We start from the raw sequence: 22,217 nt of genomic DNA on the forward strand, positions 1-22,217 counted from the left end.
AATGGTTCGATCACAAGTGCAAACAAAAGAGCAGAGAGGGGGCAGCCATGTCTTGTTCCCCGTTCAATATTAAAGATCTAGGAGAGTTCCTCGTTCACCCGGACTCTTGCTCACAGTTTGGAGTATAGCACGTGGACCTAGCGGAGAAAGAAGGGGGCCAAAATTCATACGTTCCAGGAGACGAAACATGAATAGCAATCAGATCGAGTAGAAGGCCTTCTCAAAAGCAATTGATATGAGGGCCCTCCGTTCAACGGTGTTTCTAGTAAAGGTTATTGCACTGTTCAGACATCAGACACAGTTGCGAGCGCTATTTTCAGTCACAAATCCGTTTTGGTCAGGATCGATCATTGTAATTGTAAAAGTACTTGTTAAGCGCGGTTGCTGCCCGAAAGCGTCCAAGCGCTGAGTAGAAGCAGGGAGTGAACTAGAGGCAATCTAGGAGGAGTCGGATTTGGCAAACAATAGGGTCTTTAAATTTTTGCGAAATGAGAGGAGGTCAGGGTTGGATCGGAGCGAGATGGGGAGAGCATTCCAGAGTTTGGCGGTGTTCAAAGAGAACAACCTGCCCCCCGACCTGGCTCGCTTCACTCTGGGAACAACAGCAAGGAACGCCTCCGTCGACCGAAGGTTCCTGTTAGGTTGGTAAGGAATGATAAGGTCGGAGTTGATGGCTGGGGCTGTTTTCCAGAAGGCGCGGTGCGCCAAGCACAGCGCCTTGAAGGTAACTCTCTGCCTCACTGGCAACCAATGGAGAGTTTTCAGAGCAGGTCTGGCTGAGTGAGTGCGCGAGATTTCCAGCAATGTGCGGGCTGCACAGTTTTGAACGACCTGCAGTTTTCGGAGGGTTATCTCCGGTGCCCCTACATATAAGGCATTGTTCGAATCCAGACGAGACTGGATGAGGCCTTGTACCGCCACCTTTTTAGCCTCTAGGGGGAGTAGCGGGAGAACCTTCCTCAAGATCCTAAGTAGGCCAAAGCAGGTGGAAGACAGTTTTTTGGCCTGAGTAGAGAAGGAGAGTTTATTATCCAGCCACACCCCCAGGCTTTTGACACTGTCCTTGGGGGTGGGAGTTGAGCCCAGAACACTGGGCCACAGAGAGGTGAAGGATACGGGAGAGGTAGGGCCTAGGAGCAGAAGCTCCATCTTATCACCGTTTAGTTTTAGGGAGGAGTTGGTCATCCAACCCTTGACGTCCACCAGGCAATTTAGGAGGTCGGCTGCGGAATGCCTATTGTTCTTCGTGGCCAACGAGACCACAAGCTGGGTGTCGTCGGCATATGACACAATTTTAATGCCAAATGGTTCGACAACACCCGCCAGCGGCCTCATGTATATGTTGAACAGTACAGGGCTCAGAGAAGAGCCCTGTGGTACTCCGCAGCTCAGAGGTTTACTCGAGGACACCATCTCTCCGTCGAAGATCTGAAACGACCTCCCAGACAAAAAGGAATCGAACCACCTTAAAGCGTCACCTGAAACTCCGATGTTATGGAGACGGTCCAGCAGGGTGGTATAGCTGACCGTATCGAAGGCGGCACTTAGATCAAGGAGGATCACTGCCACTGATCCTCCCTGGTCCAGTATCCTTCGAGTTTCTTCGGTGACGGCTAGCAAGGCGGTTTCAGTACCATGCTTTGGTCTAAAGCCTGTCTGGGATGTGTGTAGTAGAGAGTGGTCCTCCAGAAACTGGACTAGCTGCGCGTTTATATGCTTCTCTAACACCTTGCTGGCCCAAGGGAGAAGTGAAATGGGACGGTAGCTGGAATAGTCGTCTGGGTCCAGGCTGGGCTTCTTCAGCAGCGCCCGTACCATGGCCTGCTTCCACGCTGTGGGGACTGAGAATGCGGAAATAGAAGTATTTAGAAGATCCCGGATGACAGGCAGAGTGGCTGGGCTTGCCTGCAATAGAACTTCTGGAGGGGCGGGATCACGGGGGGAGCCAGATTTTACTTGTCGTGCCACCTTGCTTAAAGTGTCAAGGTCCAGAGGAGCAAAATGCTCAAGGGAAGGCTGATCTGGGTGCCGAGGTGCTTTAGGGGGGGAAGAGTGAAGTATATCCAGAGTTATGTCTGAGGTGGGGAAGGTGGAGTAAATTTTTGTGACTTTATTATGAAAGAAATCCGCAAGCTCGTTGCATTGATCCTTGGTTTTGTTGGATGGGGGTGCCGTGTTGGCGATGGAACAATGTTTTATGATCTGGAAAATTTCTTTAGGTTTAGATTTTGCTTCTAATATTCTCTCAGAATAATAAGTTGCCTGGGCCGTTCTGATCCCTTCTTTATAGACTTTGATCGCCTCTTTATAGGAGGCCTTTTTGTCTGGAAGGAAGTCTAGGCGCCAGGCTCGCTCTCGTTGCCTGCAGAGGCGTTTTAGTTGTTTTAGAGAGTCAGAAAACCAAGGGGCAGATTTCTGTAGTCTATTCGAAGAGGATTTACGAACCGGGAGGATCGAGTCTAACGAATAGGTGATCCAGTTTTCGTAGTGGGAGTTGGCCACATTAGGATCTGGGCCAAGTGAAGGGTAGGTGGAGTCTAGTTTAAGCAGCCAGGACTCCAATGGAAGTTTGGACCAGTTCCTCCTAGAGGAAACTTGGGGAGAGAGCTGGGGGGTTTTGTGTTTGACCCAGGTGAATGGGACCAAAAAATGGTCCGACCATGGGAGAGGGGTGGGTTGATCAGCAATTAAATCCGGACAGTTACTGAATATGGGGTCGAGTAAATTGCCTTTTTCATGAGTTGGGGCAGCAACCAGTTGGGACAGTTGGAGGGCTTCCAGATCATCTAGTAAGTCCTGAGCAATGTGGTCTGAGGGGGAATTAAAATGGAGATTGAGGTCTCCTAAGATTGTGTAGTTAGCGGCAGAGAGAATTCTTCCCGCTATGGTCTCAGGAAGAGACCTATGAAACTCTTTTACAGGCTCCGGGGGGCGGTATATCAAGGTACCAGAAAAGGTGTTGTTGGCGTTGAACTCTATGCAGAATGCTAAGCTCTCACATTCAGGAATAGTCTCTGTTGTGGTATGGCATCGGTACTGGTTCTTCAGAATGATCGCCAGGCCTCCGCCTCTCCCTACCGGTCTATCTGCTCTAAGGATATAATATCCTACGGGTAAGGCTTGAACTACGTCTGGTTCAGAGTGTACAGTGAGCCACGTTTCTGTCAGAAATACCGCGTCTGGCTTATGTTCTTCAAGCAGCATGGCAATCTGTGTACTGTGTTTGGGCAAGGAGCGGCAGTTTAACACGTACATACGGTACGTTTGTGTTGTGGCTAACGGGGATTTGCGGAATGAGTGCTTGCACCCTGGACATCGGGCGGGTAGCTCTAACGGCGCGAAAGTGTGGGAGCACTGAGAAGTGACAATCCTACCTATACTGTGTAGGGCCGCCGAGCTGTAAGTCCCACTGTGGATCATGGTCGTAATAATCTTTACCAGTCGGTGTGCTAGTACTTTGGCTAAGATCTGGTCACTGCTGGTAATCTTGCATAAGGGACTACTAATCTAATCTCGTCAAATTGGGTCACTATTATAACTCTACTAATATGAATAGCTCAGGGTGATTTCTATTGAACAGTGGTAGCTCTTGTTACTGAAAAGATTGGAGACCCCTTGTCTAGTGTCTTGTGCGCTACAGTTACTAAGCGGAACTGAAGACCCTCCATTGCAGACACTCGTGGTTTCTCGCCCACTTCTCAACAATCTCCGTTTCCTGATTCGTATGTAGATTTGGCCATGTTTGTACTACACGAGTTAGTTTACTTTTTAAACGAAAGCACAAAATATTAACAGGAGTTTCGCCCTGGTGAAGCCAGCCTCTAACTCAGACCTTCTCCCTTGCAAACTCCTAGAACCCGAGGGCTCCACTTCTCAAGGAAAGCTTAAACTCGGTTTCTCACACTAAACTATTTTGAAATAAGACTCTTAGTTTATGTAGCACATAAAAAAGCAGACGCTTCGAGGTAAGGATACCTTTACACAGAGTTAGTTGGAAGGGTAGGATGATGGGGAATGCTTCATTAATGTTTCTGGTGCAGTGAGAGGGAATTTGGAGAGATCTGTGAGAAAAGGCCCCACAGCATTAAAGTGCACCCACCCCCTTCTCTTGATGTTTGTGGGAACTATTCACAAAGGCATTTTGGAGAATGTAAAGTAGTACTCCTGCATTACTCTTACACGCCTCAGTAAATTGGCTCCAAAACATCAAAACTGCGAATAATATAGAAATATTCGTCCACAGGAGCTGTTCCCTTTTTGCAGAAAGATGGATGCTCAGGGTGAATCCACAAGGGCATGTGAGAGTATGTAAAGAGTGCTCGTGGGGTACTACTTCTCGTCTCAAATGCGGTTGTGAATCAGCGTCGAAGATATCCTGTCGCCACATGGATCCCCGTTCCAAATACCTCCAGGTTCTGCTACAAAGGCTTAATTTCTGTATCACAAGTTCACACAATATGAGGTTCTAGATTCTGGAGTCTCTGTAGCATGACCTAGCCTGCGACGAAAACACCACGTCCTGTATACTACCCTCACAGGACTTCAGCAGTCCAGCCGGCATGTAGCCAAATGCCCCACTTCCTGTATCCCACCTACACATGCAGTCCCATCAGCATGTGCCCAAAAGCCCCCACCCGCACATGTATGATCCTATCAGCTTGTGTCCAAATATCCCACCCACACATGTATGGTACTAAATACCCACCCAAACATGTATGATCCTATCAACTTGTGTCCAAATACCCCACCCACACATGTATGATCCTATCAGCATGTGTCCAAATACCAAACACACTGTATGCCAACCAAATATGTTCAAACCATGTGTCCATATACCCCACCCTCATATGTATGGTACTAAATACCCACCCAAACATGTATGATCCTATCAGCTTGTGTCCAAATACCCCACCCACACATGTATGGTACTAAATACCCACCCACACATGTATGATCCTATCAACTTGTGTCCAAATACCCCACCCACACATGTATGATCATATCAGCATGTGTCCAAATACCCAACACACTGTATGCCAACCAAATATGTTCAAACCATGTGTCCATATACCCCACCCTCATATGTATGGTACTAAATACCCACCCAAACATGTATGATCCTATCAGCTTGTGTCCAAATACCCCACCCACACATGTATGATCCTATCAGCATGTGTCCAAATACCCAACACACTGTATGCCAACCAAATACGTTCAAACCATGTGTTCAAATACCCCACCCTCACATGTATGATCCTATCAGCATGTGTCTAAATACCCCACCCGCACATGTATGGTACTAAATACCCCACCCGCACATGTATGATCCAATCAGCATGAGTCCAAATGCCCCACACACTGTATGACAACCAAATGTATTCAAACCCATCAATCTGTGTTCAAAAGCCCCACTTTCTGCCTCCCACGTGTAAACCTGGTTGATCACTTCCATCTCGAATGACTGGAAACAACTTCACTTATATTTCAGTGTAAAATCGGAGGGTAATGACGTAACCATTGGTTATTACCTGTCAATTTAGCGATTTGTGAAAAAATGTGGAAGGAATGCTACCATCCATTTTCCCACTACATGGCATTACTGAGACGCAAACTGAGGTTGCTGGGTTTAGTCCCCCAAGGCCCGGATCCATACCCTCCCAGTAGTACCTCGCGAGAGACCCTCGTGTGCAGATGGTGCATTCAGCCTTATTTGCCTACGTCCATAATTGCAGTTCCTATATCCAATGCGTACACGGCGAGCGCAGTCCTATTAAAACTGTATATCCTTACACCATTTACTGCATCGCACGTGCACACAGTATATTCAGTCCCGGTCAGCCCGTTTCCGACCCGCACTTCCTGTACCGTGCGTGCCTATAGTAGGGTGTTCAGTTCCAACGCGCCTAGAAGCCATGTCATTTGGGAACACTTTTCTTTCCAAACACCAAGTAACAATGTAAACATTACATTTATAAACCCAACTTCCAGATTGTGCAAAAAGTGCGTTCACACCTATCCAGCCTGTGGCATCATCCCTGCATCCCCACTCCCGACCGTCCCCCCAACTTCCTGCAGTACTCGGCCCCGTTAGCCCGCTTCCACGCCCTGCATCCCATGGGCTCAGTGTGCCCGCTCCCAGGGCGGCAAAGAATGCAGAGGCCTGGAAAGCTGAACATGTTTTGCACAGAAACACGGATAATCCGAGTCAGTCGAGCCTGGCTCGCCTGACCCATCCGTTGACCCCTGCTCGGGGATGCGAGGTTCTCAGGTTCAGTTTACGCAGCATGGTGGACAGCTTCTGCCCCTCCTGAAATATGAACTTCTCCCAGGGGCAGTCCAGTCTTGGGGCAGCCCTTGAATTCCTAACAATCCCGCCGAAATGTCAACAGGGCTGGGCAGAGGTCAATCACACATCTGGCTCTCCTGCCAGGTGACTGGCTCTCCCTGGACCCTGTTAACCTATCAGAAGCCTCTTCTCAATAGCCCAGCCCCCCTCCGAAGCCTACCCACCCTACAGACAGATCGAAGGCAAGTAGGTTTCGAAGGGATGGCAGGAGCGGGAGCCAAGATAGGCTGGCAGGGCAGGTCTCACCGAATGGGTCCGGAGATGGAACTCTGCACTGCGGCACCGATGCAGCGCTCGGAGTCTGGCCTCCCTCCAGCACTACACAAGCAAATGCAGATGAACTTATTGATAAGGACAGGCATTAGGCTAATGGAAGCAAACACTGCTCATAAAATGTGACTTTGTTTAATTGCGCTTCTATTTTGCATGATTCCCGATGCATTTTCTTTCCAAAACCCACTCCAATTTATTTCTGCAGCATTTGATCAAGTGTGCTAGCATTATCCTTCAGCGTGGAACTGCTGCAGAAAAGCAAGAAGTCTGGTGTTAATGTACCACACCATGCAGCGTTAGCATCATAGTGAGATACACAAGACAAGGCCAGTAGGAACAGAAACTGACTGAGCCTATAGTTGTAAAGTAGTCCCTCATACTGTTCAACTCAATCACTCAGAGTGCAGGCGGAAGGATACCCACAGCCAATAGCATTAGGTGAGAGATGTATAGCCATTTGGCTGAGGCAAGATATGACTGACAAAGACTCAAGTCATTTGAAAAAGGTGGATGACGGAAGTCAATGGTTGAATGGGGTGGACACAAAGCCCACCCTATGTATAATGTTAGCAATAAATCTGTTCAACAGCTGCACTGTCAAAAACAAGTCCCACAAAAGCCCTGCGCCATAATGAATCACTTACTTTTTACTTCGGAACACATTTGTAATAAGAGTGAAACTAAAATGTCTCGGAAGTGCCATTTTCATTTTATTCTGGGTTTTTGTAGTGCTTTGCATACTACCTTTGGAGAACCTAAGACCTCAGGCATCCAAAATGCAAACAGAATACACCTTCTGTCGCACAATAAGAATATGGATTTAAGAGAAAATCAACTCACATCTATGAATCAAAATGTAAAAAATAAATAAAAGCAATGCCTACAATTTTCACATTAGACCAAATAGTGGGGGGGGGGGGGAACCACATACACAATAACATCACACTTTTCCTAAACTATGGCTGCCTTCCTTTAACAAACAAAATGCTTCAAGTTTTTTATCAATAAAAAATCCCAAGCTATTTCCTAAGAAGAGAACTGCAATAGAAAGAACATTTTTCTAAGTCTTCATGTTTCTACTGGGGTCAGCTTGAAATGTTCTCGCGGGACTAGAAGCATGGAGGCATCAGCAAAATCACATACTTAAAAGGGGGCAGAAAAAAAAATACTGCAAACATAGATCAGTGAGATCAGAGTCTCAGAAGTGTGAGACCCAGAAACCAGGAGTCTGGGAAGCAACATGGGGACATTTGCTAATCTCCAAAAATATATCTGGTTGATAAAACTGCTATTTAACTCTTCTTTGGGAAACAGCAGCAAACTGTCATTTCAATCAGCCAAATTAGTCTAGGTCCGAAGAGAGTTCAGAAGAATATTCCTGTTTAGGGGCACCCTTTACAGATACGCAATCCACAGCGTGGTCTCAGCACACGCGTGTGAGTGACCAACGTCTGTGAGTGGATCAAAGGGGAACCAATGAGATCTCGCGATTGGCGCTGCCCTCACCTTCCACGCAGTGCTCCACCTCCTCCAGGTTGCGCAGGGTAATCCGCATCAGGCTGGAGTTCAGCATCAGCTCGTTGCGGTGCGAGGGCCACATGCTCCGGGGTGCAGGGTTGACGAAGAATATCCGCGTGTCACCCGTTGACACTTGGTTGTCACAAATGGTGGGATCGCCAAAGCCAGCCACCATCACTTTGTTGCCACCATCCAGAAGGATCTCATTGGTTACAATTTCACGGCCCTTTAGGTATCGCCACACTCTGACCTGAAAGAGGGGAAAATAGAGGATATTCATAAAAATTGTAACAAAAGATACTGATCATTGAAAATGGCCAATCATTCAAATCAAGAGTCTAGTGGGAGCAAGCTGTACTCCGACATTTACACTTTCACAAAACCTGGGCCATTTGGCATGGACGACATTCCATTTTGAGGAGTGTAACTTCAGAATCCTGTGGCATATGCACCTGCCACATGCTGCAAATACCAAGAACATCACCACATTCACAGATCTACCGTTTGAACTGCGATGTAGTATTACACCTTCGGTCAGAAGGGCGCACTGGGAATCGCACACAAGGAGGAGCCTTAATCGTGGACCCTCCAGACCAGAAGTCAGCAGGAAATCCGGCTAGGGGTCTCCAACCTTTTCTGTACGGAGAGCTACTTAGGTTCAATGAAAAACATTGAGAGCTACTAATATTATTAGTGTTGTATTATCTCAATTTTTTATATGTGTATTAATTCAACCAAGCAAAAGCTTTTTAATTTAATAAGCTGGGCTGCACACAGGTGAGCTACTCAGCGGTAGCTGGAGAGCTACAGTAGCTCACGAGCTACTGGTTGGAGACCTACATACCAGGTGCGGACAAAGCTGAACAAATAGGAAAGTCAAACTTAAAGGATGAAGTAAAGTGAAAAAATGGGAGAACAAAAAATACAAAACAACTACCCGTGTACAAAAGTAGATTACCACAACTGTGTCCTCATGATCAATGTATTATTCCATCTCTTTTTCTGAATGAGCATCACCGTGCTTCAGAATGTGGATCTGTCCATTGGACAGAAGATACACATTTTGAATTGTAGATTTGCTCGGGATTTACCCACAGGATATACAAGTCATTAAACTACAGAATATTGCCCCCTTGGATCAGATTTGCATGAACGTAGGATTTCTGTAGGGGTTTATATAAGGCCTTCTGTATCTCAGATTCACAGCAATTACTGTTCCAAAGCCCCCAAAAAGTTTGGTCTGGTTGGAGATGAAATGCCTAAGCTTTTCCAACAGTGCTCTGCCCAATTTCTTTATCTCCCACTCCAGAACCTCCACAACGAAAAACGTTCTGTTAAAAAACATAAGCAAAGGCCAACTTCACCAAACAAACGCAAATGAAACTGAAAAGTTCACTTTATACTAGGATAGCAGGAGCACTGATAAACCAAACTTCTTACTCTAGCACCCAAGAACATGATGTGGACAGCTTCCTTTGCAGGTAGCAGAAATAAGGATTAATGGCTAAATTCAACCCCCACTTTTGTTACACTCAGAACACCCATGAAGACAGAAGTGGTGCATTCCAAGCCATACTCAGATCATTTAATTTCACTTTCAGTCTAGAGTTTCAAAGTGTTTGAAAGGGTGATTGTGGTAGCAGAGACTTCCAACAAATATGGCCTTGCGACTGGTAATATATATCGAATGACTTTAAGCTGACAGGGATAGTGGTGGACGTGAACAAGCTTCTTTGACATGGTAACAGGAAGCAAGCTCCTGCAGGGCTCTGGTTCGTTTGCTTAGGAGTAACGCTGCACCTGTGGCTTTGCATAGGTCTCCTATTTCACCATGTCACAGTCTGCCATCCAGGATCCATTCAACTTGTTGTGATCGCTTGCACACACATTGTGCGCCTGTAACTCTCTCAGTCTTGTTACCACTCAGTTCTGCTAGACCATGGTTCTGCCAACTCCACGAGTTTGTGGCCTCACCAACAATAAACAGAATGCTGCTCATAGTCCATCCTGGTCACTTTGAGAACTTGTAAAGTTGGAGGTATTTGTTGGAATATCCTACATTTCAATGTAAATATATGACGAAATGAACAATGTAGAAAGAGACTCGTCTCCTGCAATAACGCATAAGGAGGCACGTGGCAAAGGTGAAGGACTGTCACAGACCCAGATGAGAAGAGTGAAACTGACTATTGACTGTAACACAAACAGAATAATCTAGCACAGCAAGGGATGCTCCAGCGGAACCATTCTACCATAGTAGGCCCAAACTTGAAACTGTACGTTTTGGTACAGAACACGTGTTGGTGTGAAGTAGTTGGGCCTAAACCACAGGTGTAATCTGCGCGCTCAAATAAAAATAAGTCTTCATCATCCAATAAGGCTTCATAACTCAGGATGAAGGGGCTTGCGAGGCCCCATCTCCCTGGTTCACCAGTCTACTATGGCTAGCGGAGGGAAGGTTTGAGTGGTTAAAGAGCGCTTTGATGGGAAGGGCGGTGCCAGACGAGAGAGTGAAAAATATGGACAACCACCTTCAGCAAGGAAAACAAAATAACTTCCTCTAGGAAAGAAAAAGTGAACTGCTGCAAGAGGCAGTTGAGTGGTGGGTCTAACCGGAGCCCCTGCCCAGGTATTAACCCCCTGCAGTTCTGCCATTCTTATGCACTGCATCAGCCACCTGATTCTCTTCCAGGCATGCCACCAAGGAGATAGCCCAGATGCATCCTGGCATTTGTAGTTTCATACTTCATCATTATTTTAAATAGTCCAATACAACTCAAGCATGACACCTTATTTTATATTCACATACAATAACTTCTGACTCGTATTTTCTGTTCCTCAGCTCTTTAGATATCGGCTTTGAAAGAGAAAAAAAAGTTTTATCATACTTGAAATGAACTGGACTAACGATACAGAAATATAATGGGACTCCAAATACCAGAATGCATCTGACCCGCATACATGGCAAACTCAGACCATGGAGGAGGGTGCAGGTATAACTGCCACAGCAACCACCACGATGAATGTGCAACTAGAGAAGTTGCCTCTTCAGTCAGACCGTGAAGTGTAAAAATAGTCCTAGCTCAGGGGTATCAATGTAACATTGTGGAGTTAGCATAATGCACTTACCACGTTTGAATGAAAAAAACGAGTATTTTAGTAGGAATCCTTTTCAAGCCCCGACGAATGCCTCGGATCACAGGCACTAAGTGGGCAGAAACATGGTGGCTCATTTGTGGATGAACGGGGCATTGTACTCATATTCATCCCAAGCATTATTTGAACCATACCTGGGGTAAATGTGAATACATTTATTTCCTTGAGGTTCACCCCGAGGTATTCTTAGATATCTGCATCCAGCGCTATTGAGTTGCAGCATTATCAAGAGCTCCCTCCAAACTAAGTCAAGTCCGCCCTTGCAGCAGTATCTTAACAGGGTGGGCCGATGAAGCAAGCCACAAAATGTGGATGAGGCCTCCTCATCCCATAGGACTGGACCCTTTTTCTCTTCTTGTATAGATATAAACATCTACAAGGGACTGCGGCTCCCTGCTTTAGATGGGTCCTCTCCACCTCTTACCCACTTGGATGGCACTGTAAGAAGGCACACCGCAACACTCTCAGTGCTAATGTACACATATTCCGTCATTATAGCTCACCATTTGCTCTCCAAACGTTGAATTTACTCGTAATAATGGCTCGCCTGATTTACAACAGTAGCGGCCTGCTCTCGAGCACACACGAAGTACAGGGAGCTTAGCAAGCTCTCCAGGCCTCCGTTTGAAGCAGACACTTCGTTTAGATGGAGTCCGTCAACATAAGTCACAGAGTCCACGATCCGGGGAAGAAACCGCAGTGAGGCCGGAAGAGGGAATTTGCAGGCAAGCGCTAGCCAAGCGTGGAATCGGAGCACGCAGTAATGAATACACCCCTCGCCATTAGCCCTGGTTACCTTCGAACACAGCAAGTGTTTGTTCTGTGGGGGGCGTGGGGGGAGAGCAAACAACCCCGTACTGGTCACCGTGTTCTATTTGTATGCCAGCCGAGGGGCAGGGGGTCAGTCACCCGCATCACGCAGATAACCCTCTCCCGCGCATACCTGCAGTGCAGTCACAAGGGAGAGGTGGGCCCTGGGGAGGGGTCGAGGCAGCACCACCTCCCCCGCTCAGGGGCAGAGTCTACAGGTGGGTAGCTGCCACAGAGCTCCTATCCAGAAGCACAGTGGTTACAGAAAACACTGCCCGACTGGAGTATCAGTGGCGACGCGATAGAACAAGCATTTGCAATGCAATAGGTCTCGCATTTGCAAAAGTTTCAAGTATTGGCATTGTTCATGACAATGCCTTTTTTATCTATTTTATAAAACAAACATAAACAAATGCCATTATCATTTACAATGCCAATAGCTAGTGTTGCATTATTATTAGCAATGCCAACTGCTCACACTTGTTGGAGCTTGCCAAGCAGCTCGCATGACAGTACAGAAAAAGGCCTGGGTGGCTGACGGCTGGCTAGAGGTGCGTATCACTAATAAAAACCCTTCTCCCACGCCCCATCACGCTGGCAACAGCAAGAGAAGAAAAGTGCGCCTTCGCCAGCTAATAATATAGAGACGTGCCCTACCAGAGTCCAGTCACCCCTTCTTAATTGTATGAATTTTAGGCTTTTGGCTAGGCAGGGACTAAGGGCTTCCCACACTTCAGTAATGCTGCTGCACAACAGCAGGCCCCCATGACGGTAAACTCCTTATTTCAACAACTCGTACCACAATTAGCTGAGAAAGACCATTAGTCTTCATGTTTATCAACCACCACAGTATGGATTAAATCGATTTTATTGAGTGTTTTCAAAATACAACTGCCTATTTCTGAAGGCCGAGGGGCATTAACCATGAAACCCAGTACCTTAAAAAATATATCATCCCTTTCTCCAACTCACAGCTTGTGAGTACACCTAGTTACACACACTATAGATAGTGAGACCACTTAGAGACCTCGACCCGACTGTATATAAGTCGTAATAGAACCAACGTATCTTACTGTTCTTTAAGATTTTCTATCGTTGGTCTTCCACCTGTCCTGTGAGCTGAAGAAACTAGGACAAGGCAATTCCTTAAATTTGCTTGGCATCGAAAGACGGGTGGGATAACACTGGTTGCCCGAAATTCTCCATGTTCAAAGGCCGCTGCCAACTTCTCCATTGGCATCAGGTTCATAAAACATGTATCTAGGACCTGTAATCTGGTATTTTGTCAGAGCCTCAAAATATGAATATAGTTTACTTTGCAACACACACAGGACTAGTTAAAATCAATTTGCTCTTCGGGGAGAGTACAGGGTTGGGCTGTCTGTTCAGGAGTATGAATCTCAGTATCAAACATGGTGTCGATATAATTGAAGACCAGTTTCTGGAATCTTTTCTGCTTGAAGTAGTGCCACAGATGCTGTAAGCGGAAGCAACAGTCTCCACATCTCCTCCATCATTCTTGGGACTTGGAACGGGCACATTTGGGTATTGACAGGAGTGCAATATCAATGTAACATGATTTGACAGGCGCTTTTTCTCAATCGTACGCCAGCAAATATCCTTCCATTAAACGTCAGATAGGGCTCAGCCCAGTTCTCGCTCCCATCCCTTAGACTAACAGTTATGCAGACTTCTTGGGCAGGGATTACCAGTAACTTGTATATGTCTGAGAGGTGGCATTTATTGCCAGACTTCATAAACATTCATCTTTCAAATTCTGTTCGCTTTTACTTGCAAATGGCTGGATAGAATTTTCAGTGGCCCAATGTCTAATTTGGAGATATTGCCTTCTTTATTTTTCAGTACGGCTGCATTCAGATTTAATTTGCTCACATGGTTTTAATATCCTGTGGTCACAGAAATCTCCATCTCTTTTATAACCTGCCCCCTGCCAACAAATAGGATTCACCCGATGCTTCTGGGATAAAGTCAGGGTTGCCTATGATGGAATTAATTGGTGACGGTTGGTTTATAAACCCCTTTTTGATGGCCACCTTATATCAGGTTGCTAAAGTCCCCCATGTTACCGGGGATGAGTAAAGGCCTATGCTCACTGTTTGTGTGGGACCAAGTGGCCTTCTATAGATGCATACCCATCAACGCTGGTCTGTGAAGCACCAGTACGTCTCCGATTCTAGTCTGTTCCACTCTAGAAAACAGCAGATGTAAGCCACAAGGTCGTAACTGATCAAATTAGGAACCCCCCCCAGCCGTTTTGTCATCTGTCTTACTAAATTAAAGTTTCATTCCACTCACCACCCAGTCCCCTGATTAGAATGTGAGGGGATGCCGCAGGAAAAGTATTGTGGCAGAAAGATAATTTTAATTTCATCTAATCTTCACAACCTTCAGGTCTAGAAAAACCTGAATTTATTTTCCAGACCTGCAGGTTTAATGACTTCTCGACCTAACTGTAATTCACTTGACCCATAAACTCATCTTAAATTGTGTGACCCAAGGCAAATATTTTGCTTCACAGAGTAGCTTTTCTCATCACTCTCACACAGGAGAGCACCTTCAAATTATCAAATTCAGTATGTCTGCTGTAGAAATAAACTCTATAGTTCAATAAACTAAACTTTTGCTCCATGTATAATAAAAATCCAGCAGACATATTAGGGTACGCACGCCCCTGACTTGCCTCTTAGTTCACAGATAGTTTTGTCATCAACGCAGGTACAGGAATGTATCTTGGTTCATATTAAAAAACTCACTTTTGATAAATATGTTACTAAATCATAAAGTGTAAGCACATGCTCGTTTATATTACACTGAATTGGCCACAAACTTTCCCACGGACATTCAGTTTTACTTATAGAACTATATAGCATACAACAAATGTGTGGAAATAGGAATTTCAGCAAATATTTTTCATCTGCACCCCACCAAGTAAAGTATTTTGATTTGTTTTGCTTTCATCTCACTTCAGTTATATAAAGATTATTTTTTTTACAACTACTGAACTGTATAAGCTATTTAAATGTTGCGTGCCCAGCACGACTGTGAGGCAGTTCTCTAGCTCTGCAGTCACTGAATGAAAAGTTAACATTTCTAAGATAAAATAAGAAGCAATTGGTAAAACGACATAGGCTGACATTTGACCGGGCTTTGAACGCACAGCAAACACAACACAAGCATTGGCATAGCCAATAGGTCTCGCCTTTGAAACATTATAAGTATTTAGTTATGCAGTGCAGCAACATCAACTGTTGCATGGCTAGAAACTTATAAGATCCCAAATGCGAGACCTATTGGCTATGTCAATGCTTGGTTTTTTTTGGGCAGGAGGAGATTAAGCGATTTGCCCAGAATCACAGGATGCTTGAGCCTCCCACTAGACTCAAACCTGGTTCCCCACTTCAAAGTCGGCCGCTCTAGCCTTAAGCCATATCTCTCTCCTTTCCAGTGTTCTTTTATTTACAAGACTCTACATATTTGTAACCAAACGTTGGAGTGTGAAGGCGCAGTTCTTTTCCTGTGTAGTAAATGGGTATTGACCAGGACACTCATAATGTGAGCAGTGTCCCAGTCACTGGTGTCAGTTTCTGCACCGGTTTACGTCGCACGCAGGACACAATGTGTACGTCCTTTGGGGATAGGGGTGGGGTCAGCTGCTACCACTGACAGGCCCCCGGGGCGCAAGGGGCGGGACTGCACAGCTGTTTCAGGGCTGCCACTTCCTGCTCCGAAGTCACGTGACGACAGCGGCCGCAGAGCGCGAGGATGTCTGCGGGTTGAAAATGGCGGACTTCTCCGAGCTTCGGCTGAGGGGTGTGCGCGTCTGGCGACTTTGTGGGATAGCGGGAGCGGGGCGGGTCCCGCTTCAAGGATTTTGAGGCCGTGATGAGGGGCGCTGTATCTGTAAAGGGGGGGGGGGGGGGAAGGGGAACAGGCCATTCCTACTTAGGGGCTTAACCGTTGACCGTGATACGGGATAGTGCTGAAGTGAAATCTAAACTGGTTGTCATTGGACTGAAATAGTTTGCGAATAGCGACGTGCCCTCAGCCTGTTGTATTCTCTCAGTCGCAATCCGGTGCTTTATTATTTGTGTGTTTGGGTTTGTAAAATAAGAAACGGGACCACGGCAAGGTTGTGGCTCGGCGATGTTCCCAGAACCGCAACTTTGGCCAGTGACATTTCTTCGACCAAATGTTTATTTATGTTTACAGTTTTGTATAGCGCAAACTCGACCTCTCGGCATCAGAGCGCTTTGCACGAGCACCGGTTACACCTCACAATGTCTTGTTTGCTTTTAGAAATCGGGATATTATGTGAATAGCCCATAATTACAACATGTTGAGCTCACGCAAAGGCTCGAACCTGATCCCCCGTGTTTGAAAGTCGGCAGCTCCGGCCGTACCACCACATCCTCTCCCAGTATTACAATGACAATCATTACGGGCAGGGCACAAATCCTAAACTAGGTGTGTGCGTGCGCGTTAGGCAGCCGCGTATGCGATGAGGGGGGGGGGGGTCGGCAGCGGCGAGGTGTGTGCGCGCGTGTGTGTCTGTTTGTGCGTCTGCGCAAGCGCGTCTCAGAAGCGCGTCCACAGACCCCGACCCCAATCGCTATCGCTGCGCGTGCCCCGGTCTGTCTCCCTTGAGAGGCATCTCGGCGACAATAGGTCTCCAGAGCGAGACCTAAAAAGGACGACACATATGAACGCAACCAAGGAATACCGAATATGAGAGAAATATGACAGACTTCAGAGTCCGTTCTCTCGTGCCCTGCCCCAGAGCCAAGCAAACCAGGCCGCTGTTAGGAAAAGAACTAGAAATAGTAGAAAAAGCACGTTTTAAGGCTTTGGCAAAGTGGGCAATTATCCAAGCCCCCCCCCTCCCCCCCATTTCCCAAGGGGCCCGCGAAAAGTGAACTTTCACTCTGTGTAATCTCGGTCATTCTACTTTAGATCTAAACCTCTCTGCCTACCTCCCTACCTTCAACCCAGTCTTTATACCCAGAGTCATATTAAGAACTTTTGGGGTCCTTGGCAAAACATATTTCAACTGTTTTCGAGGAACCCTGTTAAAGTTAAATATATAAAGCAGCAATGTTTGGCATAATGTAGGCTTAAGTTAGCAGCAAACATGTAATAACATCCAAATGTATTCCTTTAAACGGCACTGAAAATACATGTCTTGCCTGGAGCCAACAAAAACCTTAAGATGATTGCAGCATGGGCTTGTTCGAACATCTGATAATAAAACCATATAGAAATACTACAAATCCCAGAAAGCTTTGGCAATACCCCTGTAAATCAAGGATCCACATCAATAAATAAGTTGTCTCCAGAGGGGTCACGGTACATGAACAGTTCACTTGGCGCCACCAAGAGATGTTGGCTGGGGACGGAGGGAGTGGGTGGGTGAAGGATATAGTCTGGGCCACTGGAATTATGCAACTGTGCCAATTTCCGCATAATTATAGATTTTCCACATAATTCCTCATCTGCAGCTTTTAACAAAAAGAAATTGTTTCTCAGACGGTTCAAAAGTTACTAAAAACGCAGTATCATGTGTTGCGGCGCAAGGGAAGGCCCTTTGCAAAGCTGGACTGGTCACCTCTCTGTTGCTTATTGCTACGTTTGGGTGTTAAACGGTTACTAATGAGGTGCAACCAATGCCCAGACACTGTTACCAGGTTTAACAAGCATTGGCATAGCCATCAGATCTCGCTTTGGGATCTTATAAATATTTAGTTATGCAGCACAATATCCTTGGTGCAACAACATCAACTGTTGCATGGCGAAACACCTCTAAGGTCCCAAAGGCGAGACCTATTGGCTTTGCCAATGCTTGTTAATGTTTATGTTGCTCTGCTGGCAGAGATTATCAGGCAGTGTGGGTTTCTTCCGGTATCGTATGCTGATGACACCCAAATAGTGGAGTCAGTTGCAGGCAATATGGAGGAAACAGCTGAGCGATTCAATGACTGCATGACACAAGTAGATCATTGGATGCAGCTAAACTGCCTGAAGCTGAATGGTGACAAAACCGAGGTTATGCGGTTGGGATCAAAGACAGACTTTTGGTCTCCCAAGTGGTGGCTGGCCAGTTTGGGTGACTGCCCAAAACCAGTGGGCAAGGTTAAAAATCTGGGAGTCACATTTGATAACAAACTGACTTTTGACGCCCAGATAAACAACCTCTCTTCGACCATCTGTTATATTTTAAAGATGATTAGAAGAGTTTGCCCATTCATTCCTCTCGATTCACGCAAAACATTGGTTACGGCACTGGCCCTGTCCAGACTGGATTATGACAATGCCTTGTATGCAGGGATCCAAGTCCAACATCTCTCAAAACTCCAGCGCCTACAGAATGCTGCTGCAAGGCGGGTCCTCGCCATTCCCAGATCTGAGCCAGTTGGACATAGATTGAGAGCCCTCCATTGGCTACCCACGGAAAAAAGGATTATGTTCAAATCACTGTGCCTGGCCTTTAAAGCCTTGCATGGGTCAGGATCACAGTTCTTGAGAACACACCTGAAATGTTATGTGCCGACCAGAAGTTTGAGATCAGCCCACACAAAACTTCTACAAGTCCCTAGGTTTAAGCAAGTGAGGTGGGGAGGGAGAAGCTTTTTGTTGCGGACTGCCAAAAACTGGAATCTCCTACCGATCGCGATTAAAAGCAGTCCTTCACTGTTGCATTTCAGAAAAGCCGTAAAAACGTGGCTCTTCACCTGTTAAGGCAGCACACTACTCTTTCCAGGAATCCTCTGTGCATATGAGTCAGCGCCAAGACTCCTTCGGGCAATCGTGCGCTTTATACATTTCTAATCCAAGCAAATCAATTTATGGTTAGCAGCGAACACAACAATCTATCATTACGCGCACCAAGTTTAAGTTTAAAAGAAAACACTAGCATTCTTTGTTTGAATGGGAAATTCAGGAGTCCATAATTTTACAGAGAGCCCATTCCATCGAGGAAATTGTTCCTGGAGCTTATGGGGTTATAAATGAGCCCGTTCTTTTAGCCCCCATATAAGACAGTCTTGAAAATTGCTCAGCAGTCTCTTTTCTAGTTATTGATGTATTTCGACCCTGCTATGTCATATGGGGCTCTCATCAGAACTGTGCTTATTCTAAAATCTGAGGCTTTCTAACATGAAGGTAATCAGTAAGAGCTGAACCTGAGGGATTCTAGATACATGTAATGTTTGCTCATCTGATGATTTAGGAGGCATCTGCAGTGCCTATTCCCAGTAAACCAGAATGAGGAGGCATTCTATTCTGAGACCAAAAGTTATACAGCCCTTATGGCAAACACACTAATGGACATCTCAAAGGACTTTTGCATAACAACATTCATGTATTATTGGCACCTTTCACTTTTTTGTGTGTGATCTTCACTAGACCTTCTGCCATACAGTGCAGGGCTAAATGTTAGTGGGTCTGTCACGTCCCAGCAGGAAGCAAATTAGACAGCTGCCCGTGTGGTTTTTATATATAAAGGGCCCTTAGTGAGCCGTCTGGGCCAGAATGTAGATGGTGTTTTAACTTCTACAGGCTGACAACTCTATTAGTAACCATAACAGAGCCAGCCTCTTCCAGATCTGGCAAGCTTTCACAGCACCAACCTTATCGTAAAATATTTTTGCACAGGCCAGTACACTTCGATTAAAAACGTCCATAACTCTAATGGTGATCAACACCCCACTTGCCAGTGTTGTCAATGATCTGTGGCATGCGTTTGTCATGCGAATACAGAAAATTTCAAGAGCGCTGCCAACAAGTTTGAAAACAAAGGAAAGAACATGTGGCGTGTGGTGATTACCCCACCAGCTATGCTTCCTTCATCCACTCTGCCTTTACCAGAAGGGGTGGGTCGATGTACGGGGTGGGTGCGGAAAGAATGAGGGGGCATGTGAGGGAGGAGTACAAAATCTTCAAGATGCGACGGCTCGCCGTTTGTGGCTTCTCCGGACCTCGCCCCATCGTGTTCGATAAAGGGCCAGCGCTGCTGAGACGCAACCAATCCCACGTGTGTAACACTGGCCATGAAGGAAGGCGGGACAGGTGAGCCCACGGAAGGCCCTTGAGCATTCAAAGAGGTACAATTTGAAAAAAGCATACAAGCAGAATACGCTCATTTTCCCGAGAAATTACAATAATAGGAAGGGATTTAACAAGTTGTAACCCATGTTTTCAAAAAAGAGGCTGGTGTTTTACCAAGATGGGCATAAATATATTTTTAGTTTCCTTGGTGTATTTTCCCTACATCTTGAGCACCTGCAGGAAAGGGACGAAACTTCGGGATATTTTCTGGCTGAAGTTTTGCCGCTACTGCTGCTGCCAGGAGCAGGTAAAGTTGGAGGAAATTCTATTAAAAGAGACTTTTGTTCAACTTTCCGAAGCAAGACCGAAGAGGGGAGGGCGGCAGGGGTAGGCTGGGAGCGAGTACAAGTCAGTCGGTACCTGGCAGGTGAACTGTACATTTTTTTTTGTCTTGTAAACATTTTGTAAAGTTCTGCAACAACTTTGTATAATATCTTTGTTGCTCACCTTTAACACTTCCGTATTTGAAACTACATTTCTGTCATAAACTTGCTGGCTTTTGTGAAACGACAAAAAACTTGTTTCTTCCTCATTACATTTATGTTTCAGCACGATGCACAATATACCTTCTGCCATGTCTTTCTTTATCACGTAATAAGTACTCGTAATTTGGTACAACAGCGACACAGGGAATTTAGATTGCTTTCAGGCGGAGAAACTGCGGTAGCAAGTGCACAAAGAACAGAATATTGTTACAAAGTTGAAAAATAATGTTATTTTATAAGAAAGCCCACCTTTTCGATAGCCTGTGTCATGGCTATGGAATGAGCATGTAGACGAAAATGTGGATTTTTGACCTGCACCGTGCCACGTTTTATGCAATAGTAATCATGTAGTTTTAAAGCGCCATCATCCAGACATAGCAAACTGACTCAGGTGCTTAAATCAACCTTACAAGTACAGCTACATTTTCCACTTTTACAAAGTAACGTTGCAGCTATGTATGCGGTGACCGCACAGGAAACTCTGCTGCATTAATAGTAATCCTGTTGTCAGTTTGTAACAGGGAATCTTACCGTGGGTCCGTTCCTGTCTGAGACAAATTTCCATTAAGTGTGATATTAGGAGGCAGTAGCAAAGGTTTGTCGCCCCTTTTTAAGTCCTCAGTCTATCTACGTTGACATAGTGGTTGTCATCTGCAAAGTGTGTGTTGGCTGTACGTGTGTCATCACACTGTATGGATTTGGTGGGTTTCATATGTGAATATCAAACAAAATAAAATAGCTCTGCATCACACTGTATGGATTTGGTAGGTTTCATATGTGAATATCAAACGAAATAAAATAGCTCTGCACCTAATGTAAACAAGCATTGGCCGCATGGCCGTAAAAGTAACACTGCGCAGCCGTGAAAGCGAAAGTCATCGCGATCGCAGTGAAAGCGAAAGTCATCGTGATGACGCGCTCTGTGCTAAGCATGCGAGGGATGCGCGCGCAGCATTGGAGAGGCGGAGCGAGGCGCGCGTAACAGCAAGCTGATGGCCGGAAAAAGCCTGTGGGTAGCACTTTGAAAACCCGCTTACTAAATGTCTCGCCAGTGCAGCGCATGCGCTGGCTCAGGCAAGGCCTAAAAAATGACAAAATTAACGAAGTAATGATTTACCGCATAATTCACCTAACCATGACCCATAATCTGCCCTTCGCCGGCGAAATAATTCCAGTGTCTACCACTGGGGGACTAGCTATCAGAAGTGCAGCAGATGCAGTGGAGCCCAGACTCGGAGTGCGAGGGGCCTCGGCACGCAGCTGTGGCTGTGTTTTACTGCTTAGCTGCTAGCAAGGGTCCCGTGTTGTGCTATGCCTTAGTCCAGCAGCTCTAGAAGCAGGGCCGGACGGGCCGTAGCGGGCACCGGGCAATACCCCGGTTGGCCGCACCGTTTGGGGCCCCTGGGGGCCGCTTTTGTTACAGGGCTGTTTTTGCAGCGATCGCCCGGTAACAAAATCGGCCGAAAACCGGCCCTGGCAAAGAACTTGGCCGCACCCTCAATCCACTG

The 22,217-nt window shown here is 46.1% G+C and overlaps 1 protein-coding gene across 4 annotated transcripts in view; it reads right to left on the bottom strand.

Annotated features, from left to right (window-relative positions):
• Positions 1-22,217, bottom strand: part of AGRN (agrin) — a 726,538-nt gene that overhangs the window by 665,733 nt on the left and 38,588 nt on the right. For all 4 annotated transcript variants that reach the window (XM_085609660.1, XM_085609659.1, XM_085609658.1 and 1 more), the window contains exon 2: positions 8,126-8,387. In XM_085609660.1, coding sequence (XP_085465786.1) covers positions 8,126-8,387 — 262 coding nt within the window. The remainder of the gene's footprint in view (positions 1-8,125; positions 8,388-22,217) is intronic.

Source organism: Triturus cristatus, chromosome 1_2, assembly GCF_964204655.1.
Source record: "Triturus cristatus chromosome 1_2, aTriCri1.1, whole genome shotgun sequence".
NCBI classification, from domain to species: Eukaryota; Metazoa; Chordata; class Amphibia; order Caudata; family Salamandridae; genus Triturus; species Triturus cristatus.